The sequence below is a fragment of the Vipera ursinii genome (assembly GCF_947247035.1).
Source record: "Vipera ursinii genome assembly, chromosome: 2".
Taxonomy (NCBI): Eukaryota; Metazoa; Chordata; class Lepidosauria; order Squamata; family Viperidae; genus Vipera; species Vipera ursinii.
In genome coordinates this window covers 190,162,907-190,175,505 of record NC_139513.1, presented here as the reverse complement: position 1 = coordinate 190,175,505, position 12,599 = coordinate 190,162,907, and the positions used below count along the sequence as shown (strand labels likewise).

General features: G+C 35.1%; 1 protein-coding gene across 1 annotated transcript in view; it reads left to right on the top strand.

The window, feature by feature from the left end:
- The window catches only part of SPAG17 (sperm associated antigen 17), a gene marked incomplete at its 5' end in the record, with an annotated part of 124,780 nt that overhangs the window by 62,996 nt on the left and 49,185 nt on the right, over window positions 1–12,599 (top strand). The window contains 8 exons of the mRNA XM_083353470.1: window positions 549–680; window positions 2,867–2,980; window positions 4,478–4,701; window positions 7,527–7,644; window positions 8,703–9,130; window positions 9,591–9,717; window positions 10,440–10,657; window positions 10,818–10,962. Of these exons, the coding sequence (XP_083209596.1) occupies window positions 549–680; window positions 2,867–2,980; window positions 4,478–4,701; window positions 7,527–7,644; window positions 8,703–9,130; window positions 9,591–9,717; window positions 10,440–10,657; window positions 10,818–10,962 (1,506 nt within the window). The remainder of the gene's footprint in view (window positions 1–548; window positions 681–2,866; window positions 2,981–4,477; window positions 4,702–7,526; window positions 7,645–8,702; window positions 9,131–9,590; window positions 9,718–10,439; window positions 10,658–10,817; window positions 10,963–12,599) is intronic.

Genomic DNA, 12,599 nt, shown 5'->3' with positions numbered 1-12,599 from the left:
ATGTTATTTAACTGAGTCCATTGCAGGAATAATTCTCAACTCTTAAGTACACAAAATGTATTAGAAGAAATTAAATGCAAAGAAACATACATTGAAGGAAGTTCACTAAGAGATAGCTCAATAGATCTTTATCGGTGTGTTTTGAATTCTGATATTTAAAATTATTAAATTCTGACGAAGTGCTATTTAAAAATGAGTTTGTATCACTAATTAAAATTAATATGCTAGACAGAGGAGGTTAATTATTGATATAAATTCTAAGGGGATATTTATGTATCAACAAATCAATTTAATTAAAGTATTTTAAGAAAATTCTGTTTGCACTTTGTTTTTGAAAATTATACTTATTTATCAGTATGTATTTTACTTTAACGATTATACTAGATAAGTTAATATGGAAAAGAACTAGGAAGCTATATCTAATTTCAGAAGATGTTCAGCAAATGTTCTAGCAATTTGTATAATGTAATTGTTATATGGATTATTTAACATTAGAATCATGACTGCCCATTCTGATACTAATTATTTTTTTGTTTTCTTTTTTCCAGGGTCAACCTTAGTTAAAGTGAAGGTGATAAAAGATAACCACAGTTTCTTCATTCATATAATAGATCCTCAGATAAGACTAACAGATGAAGAAGAAAGTTTTGGTTCCCTAGAAGAACATGAGATAAAGCCAGGTAATTGAGTGAATATTTTAAAAAGATCATTTAGGTAACTATAGATGACCAAACCATGGTTTCATTATTCATAAAAATGCTTCAGAAATGCATGTTTCTCTTTTTGTGTGCAACCATTCCCTCAAGTAGTAAAATCCATAATTCATCGCAGTTTCTTTGCTTCACTTATAAAAGCTCTATATCTATACCAAATTCCATATAGTGCATATTCCTATATGCAGTTTTACTAATATAATACTCTGAATTGTTTTTTTAATAAGCAGTGGTAGCACATTATTTAAACCTTTCCAAAACATTTATTGTTTTTGGATATTTATCATGATAGTTATTTTGTTCCCTATTCATTGACTATTTGGGGAAGAAATATCCCTAGTCTAGCAAGCATGACTTTTAAATGTTATGCTAGAGAAGCAAATTTTTATTTAATTTTAGATTTTTTTTATCTTGCCTTTATTATTTTGATAAATAACTCAAAACAGCAAACATACCTTATACCTCTTCCTATTTTCCCCACAACAACAACCCTGTGAAGTGAGTTTGGTTGAGAGAGAGTGAGCAGCCCAAAGTCACCCAACTGGTTTTCATGCATAAAGTGGGATTAGAACTCACAGTTTCCGGGTTTCTAGCCAGGTGCTAGAAATTGGCTCCTGGTTTGCCCATCTCTTGTACATATGTCAGGCCTCTACAAGGCAACTCAATCAAAGGCATTATTTTCTCTTAAGAGCAAGTCTTTGCAATCAGGCATTAAAGGTCACTTATTCCAAGACAGCAATGCAATTTATAATTCTTGGCTTGCTAGTTTTATATCTTCTCTAATGTATGAATCAAGGACATTCCACCATCTGTAGAGGAGTGATAATTGAGTTGTCCAGAGAGAATCTTTGATTGCTCTACAAATGTACAATTTATTTCACCTCACTATACTTCATTCTACATCTACATCTTAAACTTAATTTCTCCCCAATCACTGTTTTCAATATTCAGAGCGGCCTAAAGATCGTGAGCTGTCTGCAGTGGCTCCATATTTGGTGCTGGACTGTATGCTATCCTGCAGAAATCTTGTTTCTGTTAACCAGCTGAGCCAAATTTATTTAGAAATTTACCTAAATTCAGTTTCTTGTCCAAACTCAGAACTGCCCACCCTGGCTGAGACTTCTAGCATAGAATCTTCCCAGTGCAGCATACCAGAGACCTGCAGTTTTCTTAGTACAAGAGAGAGAAATAGTTTTTTTTTGGTTAATGAAACACAGGCTTGTGCAATTAATGCTTCCAAAACATCTTTGTCCATGATAGTGTGTATATCTTTTCTCCTTATGTATAAGTGGAAGATTAGACGTCAAATTTGTCTTCTGTGATCTGATCTGATCTGATCTGATCTGATCTGATCTAGAAGTGCAGCACCCAGGGATCTCTAGGGCAGATGATGAAGTTCCACCTGTTTTGAACATCATGATGATTTTGTTGAAAGCCTTTAATGAACCCCTCAAATGTTTGGGAAAGCACTGAGGCCCTGCTAAAGCTTTGCCAATTAACCAATTAACTTCAGCTTTGCTTAAATCAGGGGTGTCAAACTGCTGGCCCGCGGGCCGGATGCATCATAGCGAAACTACACCCACCCCATTGCCAGCAATGGCAAAAAAGTTACAATATGTTGTGACACGTCACGTGACGTTGCGAGTTTGACACCCCTGGCTTAAGTGGACACTGAAGAAATCCGGGTGTTTTGGGCTCTGCCTGGAAGCATTATCTTATTGCAGTAACTTTTCTGTGACAGATTTTTTTTACCTTAATGCTGTAAACAATGACCTATCATCCAGAATCTTGGATTATTGTATACTAGTACTGTACGGAAATCTGTGTAGTGATTGTAATACTTTGTATCCAAATAAGTGACTCCTACAAAACAAGGCTGCTTCCTGAAATGGTTTCTCTTCAAAAATGAGTCAATCCCCAATCACATTCCTAATGTTCTCTTCATTTAGAACCTCAGGATTATTAATAAAGCTTCTTATAGAAGTTTAGAGTTCTACCAGTTGAGAGAAGCTTTTTTTACCTAATTTAATTTTTTTATGAACTATATCAGTCAGTGAACCAAAAGTAAGTGCCCTGTTCATCAAGAAATAATAGCTACATTGGTAATAATTGTTACATGTTCAAACATAAATATTCATTTTCCTTTATTTTAGAAAAAACTATTAATCAAGGAAAACCTGTGAGCAAATTTGCATCATTTTCAGCAACCTTAGAAAATGAAATCCGTCTTTCCTTTAGTTGTTATGGGGCTTCAGGAAAAGCAGCAGGTAAAACACGGGAAAAGGAAAATGTTTATATATTCTGTGTCATGCTTGTTCTATCCTATATGCTATATTGAAAGAAAATTTTACCGTAGGCATTCCCTCATAATGGATTTTTAGCATCTTCTCAAAAGTGTTATTTTAAAATTCTGTTCTGGATTGAAACCTCTATTTCAGAGGTCACCAGTTGATGGACCAGACAGAAAGGGAAGGGGAAGTATTTTACATGCACATGCACGCACGCACGCACGGGGCCACGACCACACATACTATGCAAACGGGGCAGGGCTAGCACCCGCGTGATACTCACTAATCCTACCCCATTCTTGAGTGGCGCAGCACCCCGTTTCTGTACCCCAATGTGCAGCGGCATCCTGTTTTTACGCCCTGAGGTGTGTCACCGAGCTAGTGCAAGTGGGTGTGCACACGCACGTGTGTGCACACTGGCCAGCCTGCCCCACAGCCCAGTGGCCAGAAGACCACAGCCCACTACCGGGCTGCAGCCCACAGGTTGGGGACCCTTGCTGTATTTGATTGAGCAAGATTGCCCACTTAAAATTCTCAAGAGTCCTTTTCCTTTTCAGCCCAGCCTAGCCTGCACATGCAACTTGAAAAAATAAAGAGTAATCCAGATAGCTCTAAATTACTGTTCATTCCTGAGTTAGTTCCACTGAAACTCTGCTCTTGGTGTCAAACCCTATAAACCAGGGATCCACAACCCCGTGACCTGTTAGGAATCAGGCCATTCAGCTGGAGATGAGTGGCAGGCAAGTGAGCGAAGCTTCACCTGTACGTGCAGCTGCTCCCCAGTGCTAGCATCACCATCTCAGCTCCATCTCAGCTCATCAGGCATTAGATTCTCATTAGAGGGCGAACCCTACAGTAAACTGCACATGCAAGGTATTTTAGATTGCATGCTCCTCCTCCTCCCCCCCCGGTCCATTGAAAAAATGTCTTCCACAAAATCAGTCCCTGGTGCCAAAAAGTTTGAGGACTACTACTTTAGACAAGCCAAATCCTGGTTTCTGTCCAGATGCATCCAGATTATAACTGGTAAGACAAACACAGACCACAGAATCACTATAAGGCTTTAGGTCTTTTGGCTTTCAACTGATTAAAAATATTTTTCCAACATGTTTGCCAAGGTACAAATGTTATTACCAATTTAGTTTTTTAACATGAAAGATGAACAAATTCAAATACTTGCCTAGGGAGTTATTATATTAATTGCATTCCATTTTATTTAAGTGTAAATGAAATGTAGACTTTGTCCTGGCTCATCTATTGCTATTTTGGAATATAGCTCCTGGCATATCACTTAAAGGACATTTCGTGATCTAGAAATAGCTGCACATTTTTGATGTTGTTGTTGTTAGTTGCGAAGTCATGTCCAACCCATCGCGACCCCATGGACAACGTTCCTCCAGGCTTCCTGTCCTTTACCATCTTCTGGAGTATGTAATGTTTATTCTGTTTCATCAAAATGACCCATTTTCCTTACAGAGGAAATGGATCCTTACTTGGCAACTATTCTGGCTATCCCTTCAGTAAACCTGCCCACTTCGACTTTCCTTACCTCGCCTGTTTCTGCTGCTGCAGTTCCTGCTACAGGAAAGGCAAAGCCAGGTAAAGAAAAATCAGCGAAATCCTTACCATCTGCCAAAATGAGTTCCCGCATGACATTGAACGTATCACCTGAAGAATCTTCATTGCAAGAAGAGAAAAAGGTATGAATACACTTCATAGAATACAATCATAGGGTTGGAAGGGGGCTTGGAGGTCTTCCAACTCTTGATCAAGCAGGAGATCCTATACCATTTCAGACAAATGGTTGTCCAGGCTCCAGTGATGAAGCACCCACAAGTTCTGAAGGCAAGCTATTCCATTGGTTGATTGCTGTCATTTTTAGGGAATTTCTCCCCTTTTTCTGAGTTTCCCAAGCTTCTTAAGTTGATGTCCCCTTTAAGATTTTCATCCATGGGATCCTTCCCAAGCTCGCTCTGAATTTGTTAAAATCAGCTCTTTTAAGTCTAAGATGCTGATTTGATTATGTTCTGTTGCTTGTATCTGTTTTATATTGAATTCTGATATGACATGGTCACTCTCCCCTAAAGTTCCTGCAACTTCAATCCCTTCTATCACTTCTTCTCTGTTTATAAGAATAAAGTCCATTTATAGCAGTCCCTGTATTTGCCTCCTCTACCTTTTGGGTAATGGTTGTCAGCTAGGTTAGTCAGGAATCTGTTCGATCTCCCATTTGTTGCAGAGTTTGTCTTCCAGTTGATGTCAGGGTAGTTAAAGACCCCCATTACTACTGTGGTATGTTTCCTACATATAGGTAGTCCTCAACGTACGAGCACAATTGAGCCCAAAATTTATATTACAAAGTGAGAAATTTGTTAAGTGAGTTTTGCCCCATTTTATGATTTTTCTTGCTACATTTGTTAAGTGAATCACTGCAGTTCTTAAATTAATAGCATGGTTGGTAAATGAATCTGGTTTCTCCATTGACTTTGCTTGTCAACGTTTGCAAAAGGTGATCACGTGACTCTGGGACACTGCAACCATCATAAATGTGAGTCAGTTGTCAAGCATGGGGATGCTGCAATGGTTGTGTGAAAAATAGTCATAGGACACTTTTTACAGTGCCGTTGTAACTTTGTTGTGTGTCTGCAGAGAGGAAATGGTCTGTAACATATAATGCAACTCCACCTCCTCTTTTGTTAGCTCTGTGTCTTTTGAATAGTTGTATCAGTACATTCCAGTCATGAGTTTCATGCCACCAAGTTTCTGTAATGGCAACTATATCATACTTGCACTCATTTACTAGTATTTCAAGTTCATTCTGTTTATTCCCTAAACTTTGAACGTTAGTGTATAGGCATTTATACTAACATTTACACCAAGTGGCTGACCCTGGTATGATTCCTACATCCCCTACTTTGCATTTGAGTTTTTCTTCTTTTTACTCTCAACCTCCTTATTTGATTGGTTGTCTCGTGGTTTTTGCTTGGAAATACATCCTAAAGGTTGTGAAATTTGGTCACCCTCCTCCTTCAATTTTAGTTTAAAACCCTTCTGATAAGATGACCCAGTCATTTTCCAAATATATTCCTTCCAGATATTCTGAGTAGATTCGGCATCTGTGCAGCAAGCAAGATATACTCCCATTGGCATAGTATTATGACCGATCATCACAAATTAGGCTGCTCAGCAAACAGTATAATTTTGGCCCCCCTCAGATTATTAGTTACAGGTCCTTACATTTTTGTTTACATTTTGTTTACAACAGAGAAGAAAAAAACTGGCCTTGAATTCCTTCCATTAGCCAAGGGAAAAATATAGATTTCATAAATAAGTAGACAGATAAGTTATTGGTTAATTAGTCTTACAACCATATCGAATATAAAATGAAAATAAAATACAGTATATAAGTCCAAGGTAAAGTAAATAAAAGGAGATACAGTGATAAAATGCATATGTGTTAAATACTAAGACTCAATATTCAGGTAAATACAATATTCAATATAACACGTCCTTTGGTCAACTGCCTTAATCATAAACTTAGCCATTTTGTTCATCATGTATAGATTAGAAGCCAGAAGGAAATAAGACAACCTGCCATTCAAATCCCAGTGGGCTTTGAATTTCAAGTAGGGATGTTATCTAAGCCTAAGAGGGACATATAGTTGACTATCAAACAAAACAAAACAAGAGCAATATCTTTGATAGCTAAGGCACTGGATATACATGATATGGAAGATGGTGGAAGCTCCGATAGTTGACCAACTGGCTATGGAATCAAACAATTCAAATCTGGCTCTAGTATATATTGTTCTTGAGAATTGGGTCAAACTCAGAAATAATTTTTGACAGAAATTATTCAAATCAAAAAATAGTTTTGTTCTTAGCCAACCAAGTTAAAGGTCTATTTAACTCCTTATCAGTTTGAGTGCTAATATCTAGAATGAAATAAGTAAATAAAATTGCTAACCACAAGTGTATATTAACATTTTGTGCTTTCTTTGCTCTCTACCAGCTATAGAATGGGTAGTTCGCTAAACAAAAATCAGATCAGATTTTCCTACTCAGAATTCCCAATGATTGAGGAAACGGGTTTTTAAGAAACACATTGTGGGGAAAATAAGAGGAGGAAGATGTGTTGGATATGTTTCCCACCTTGAGATAATTGTAAAAAATAATAAAGGTGGGATACAAATAAATAAATAAAAATAAGCTGTAAATAGTCTGTGCTTTGCAGCCAAGTAACTATACCAAGTTACAGTTAAATATTTTTTTAAAATTTTTTTTTACATTAACAAATACTTAGAAATTTTGGCAAGCAATTTGACAAACACAGAATCTGAAACCAATAGAAAACTATTTAAGTGCCTTTGCTAATGCTAAAATTAAATTAACACTTGGCAAAAACTTTTAAACTGATTTTATGTACTAGTGCACTATTCTATTAATCCTTAAAGCTATTTGGCACTGTGGAGAACTGAAATGTTTTAAATACATTATCATTTTCTGCTTCTTTTGCATATTGTAGACAGAAAGAAATGAGCCAGTCCAAGCACAGGCTGTCTCTGAAACTCGTAGTTTCAATACTTTGAACGTGTCTTCTCCCAATGGATTGGTACTTACCTTTATTGGTCAAAAATTCGCAGGTTGGTTGAATAAACATTTTTTTTACAAAAGCAATTGTACTGTTAATGTTCCATCAGGTAATGAAAGCTCTTACAGTATGTTACTTCCTGAGTACACAAGCTTTCCAGTCCACAGAAAAAGAAAAAGCAATATTGGCTTTAGTGGCTAAAATATCCTTTAGTAAGCATATTGGAGACAAGCAGGAAATATAGTAAACTTACGATGAACTGGGATCTACTCATTTTTTTACTTCAACTATATAGGGATGTTGACATATTTTCTACTAAAGCTCTGGATGGGAACCTACCCCAGTTCAGCTAGAATGAATTTACATCTAAGGATATCTGAATCAGGGAAAATTCACTTTTTAATCTTCTAAATCAGACAGAATTCTGGGATGGTTTTCCCTGCAATTAAAAATGTCATATCCATTTTATTTTTACAGCATATATACATGTACCCATAGTGTATTTAATTGTTTAACTTCCCAGAGAGCTTTTTAAAAATATGAAGCACTCTGTTTTCAATCTTTGATGCATCAGTTTCCCTGATGCTAGCTTTTAAATGAAGATTTCATCCATGTAACCTCACTTCAAAATATAACTAAGATTTTCAGCAAGATACCTATGTCAGAGATACTTCTTTAGGTTGCACATTTAAGATTGGGAAATGCTGAATAGTAAGTAGTTGGACTCCATTTGATGCTACCATTCCTGCAGCTGAAAAGACTTGAGTTTGTTCCTCATACAGTAAAATCTGTGGTGGCATTCTGTTCAATTTATGGTAACAAGTAGAGCTAATGAAACTAATGGTAAAGGTATTAATTTGCAGGATTAAAATATATATAAATAGATCATTTGTAGCACTACGTTTAAAATATTTGAACTGCTGCCTTTCCTCTCTTGACTAACCTTTCATTCACTGAGGTATAAGCATAAATTTGGGTCAGTATTGTATTGTTCTTCTTGGGTTTCCATTTTGACATTTTGTAACATTGGTGAGGTCCTCAAGTTTCCGTAGTCAACTGTTACTTTAATAATTTTAACCGACTTAACAAAATTGTTTTGCTATGTAAAAGGTGAAGAAAAAGGAGAGAAAGACAAGAACGATGATGAAGAAAGCAAAACAGATGAGACTAAATCAGGTGAAATCAAGCTGGAAGAAATCAAAACAGAGGAGAGCAAAGAAAAGCAGATTCAGCCCCATGAACCTGTAGCTAAAGACAATGGAGACAAGACATTCAATGCTAAAGCCAGTGTTGAATCTGGAGCAGATCCTACTGTCAGGAATGAGACTGCCCGTGACAGCAAGGCTGAGATGGAAACAGAGGATAACAATATGGTCAAGGAATCTCCTTTTGAAATATTTATTAGGCAGAGCTATCCACAAAGAGTAAAACAGTCGCAACTTCATAAAACGGTGAAGAAACCAATAGAGCAAGAATTTTCCAGAGTAATAACACGAGAAGGGACTGTTGTAAAGTACATGATAGATGGATCCACTCAGGTATACTTATATTCATTTAGCTTTGAATGTAAAATTCATTTTTTATTACTGAATTAAATCCTGACTGAATCATAACACCCTAATTAAGTAGACGTCACCTCAAATTATGACAACCTGTGTTTGAATATATATTCCTGCATGCTATGTTTTTTCTGTATTAATTATTTTTCTCTTGGCTTAGATGCACATGGAGAAGCTACTGTGCTTTGCTAATATTTTCAAACGGTTTCAGTCATTTTTCAGTATGAAGCGTGGCCACCAAGGAAGTTTAATTATTGAGTAGAGTTGAAATCTATAGAACTGTTTCATCTAAATATAAATATAAGTCTGTAGAAATGTTAAATCCAGGTATAAAACTTCTTTACACATTTTGGTCATTTTTTAAAATTTGAACATAGTACTGTATCTGCTGTTCTGAATATCTTTGTAGCTAATCACATTTTGCTTTGCTGTTTTTAAGATACTCTTTGCTGATGGCACAGTGATTAGGAGTCCTGATTCTGGGCCTGTGATCCCACCTCCACCTGCACCCAGCACACCTCATACAGAGATCACACCAACTCCGGAGACAAGCAGTAAAAAAAGCAGTAAGTCAATATAGTCCAGGACTGAAAAAGAAGTTGAAGTTGAAGAAGTCAAAAAACAAACAAACAAACAAATCTTATAGAGTAAAATAATAGAATGTTGTATAATTATAGTACTTTATGTAATATATTATATCACATTGTTCTGTAGGGCATCCGTAATGCAAAGAATCATATTCAATATTTGTGCCTTTATAAAAATAATGTCACATATTCTCAAACAGCAGTAAGATGCATTTATCCAGTACTATTCCTCCCCAAAGAAATAGGCTGACAACTGAAAAGATAAAAAAAAAACCCTAGATCCCTCAAGAATCCTTGGAAACAAATCTTTTCTTAAAAGTCCATCTCGAGTCTGGAAGTCAAATTCTTCCAGATCTGAATCTAAATTGTCTGTGAAAAATAGTGATATTTTTTTTTTGCTCTTGATCTATAATGGAGCCGTAGGATTCCATGGAGCTGAAAATCCCTGGTCTAAGTTATGATTTTCTTACAAACAATTTCTATCCTTTACTTTAGGAGTAGGTATGCTTTAATGAAAAATAGTTCTGTATTTTGACAAAGAGTAACCATGAAGGAGTAAGTCTTCCAATGTCCATATTTTGTGGTTAGATAGTTAATTAGAAAAATACATGCTGACACTTTAGCTGCCCTTCACACAATGAAGTTTTTAGAATGTTATCCAAATGTATGAATAAATGTTATTTTTTCCTGTTATTTTCCAGGAAAAAATACTAAAGGTCTGCTTGCAGGAAAAAATGAAGCTATTGAAACAATTGCTCAAGAACATCTGCCTGAGCCTGAACAATCATCCACTGATGCCTTTGCTGGCACCTGGATAACGACTACCCCATTAGGCATTCAGATAGGCACCAAGGGAAGCGAAAAGCTTGACCTGAAACCACTCTTGTCTTACCAGGCCACTGATCCAGTTAATGGAACGGTACTGTTTCATTATCCTGATGTCTTTATAAGTGATACAATCCATTTTCACAACTTAAAAGATCAAATCTATGTTTCCAATGTTTGTATTAAAATATTCTGAAATGTTTGTTGAGCATTTAATCCATTTGTAACACTTCATTGATAATTTTCAATTCTAGGTAATGGTAATGAGAGAAGATAAAGTATTAATTGTGGAGAAAACAGATGGATCCCGAATAGTAGATCATGCTGATGGCACCAGAATAAGTACCCTCTTCCAGGACTGTGTAGAAATTGCTTCTCCTAATGACAATGAAGAAGCAGGTAGATAGTAGTAGATAGTAGTATGTTAATGTAAGAGAGGTGGTTGATAATTTCAAATACTTGTGGCTTTAATTTCTCATTACTTATTATATTTCTAACATATTTCTATATTTCAGTGATTAAGTGCAGCTAGTTCTCTCTATATATTCTTCATCTAAAATTGAGGCTATATCTAAGATTAGTCAACAAGAAAAATTCCTGGCTTTTCACTTATTCTTGCACATATGGTGCATAAATAAATCACATTGAGATCTATAGCTATTACAGTTCTTCGTAGCAGCTTTCTTTGTACTATGCTTTTGCCAAATATTTATGATGATCAGATTCTCCATGACCAAATTCTCTTATTTGCAACATGCAGAACCTAATGGTGGGCAAAAAACTTTCAGTTTCATTTAAAATTAAAGCTGACAATTATTAATTTGGGAACTCCTTTTTTCCTAATTTTTTAAAAAATATTATTAAATGTCTTCCCCCATAGCACCTTGCAAGTATGTGGCTGGGAGGTAAGCAAGGAAGTATTTCAGTAAGATTAAAATTCAAACTGGAGAAAAACCTCCAGCATCTACTTATCTACTTATTTTTCAAATCAGGGAATTCAAAGTACAGTAAGCTGTTTTACATACTGATTTGTCTGTGTGAAATATTTCACACAGACAAATCAGTATGTAAAACATGTGGGTTAACACATGCAGATTAAAACACGCTGGTTAACATTGCAGGTTAATACTTGGATCAAATTAAAGAACTTATATACATTATACCGCACGTGTGCATACACACACAAACACACATGATTTTTATTCCATTGTCAAGATCAGTCGTAGGAACCAGTTAATCAGGCATGGATTTATATTATTCTTTTTAACTTTATTAAATATTGTTTTACTGCTATAAATAGGAACAAAATAAAGGAAAAAATATACAAAAAATATACTATAAAACAATCATATACTATGCTGTATTTTTAAACCTTTACCACATGGAATCACATTTGACATTTTCCATTTTGCATCTCTAAAGAACCACACAAAGGCTGAAAATAAACATACTTCCTCAATTTAGAATCTTTTATTCATACCTTATGTATTCTCCATGATGCCTCAAAATTGATATACCCATGATTTCTCATAAATTAACAAATTCCAAATAATTTACATACATGATTGCACATGAGGTTCATATCTTTAAAAGCTAATTTTCTTCTCAATACCTTATGGATAAAAATATAAATATTAAACAAGAAAGAGACAACCAAAGTGCAGGTCCAAATAATATATATTAAAGTTCAGGGAAATCTGATTATTTTTTTCTTTTATATTGTATATTCAATAATCCAGTCCTAAATATAGTAAGTAAGTAAATAAGAAAGATTGTTGTAACCATAGATCGTAACATAGGAGTGTCATAAAACACAATAAGAATACAATAAAACAATAAAACTATAGAGCAACAAAAGTATTAGATCTAAAAAGATTATAACACAATAAAGTCAAAGTTTATTTATTTATTTGTTTATTTATTTATTTATTTATTTATTTATTTATTTATTTATTTATTTATTTTATTACATTTATATACCGCCCTTTCCCGAAGGACTCAGGGCGGTTTACAGGGTGATTAAAAAACCAAAATAC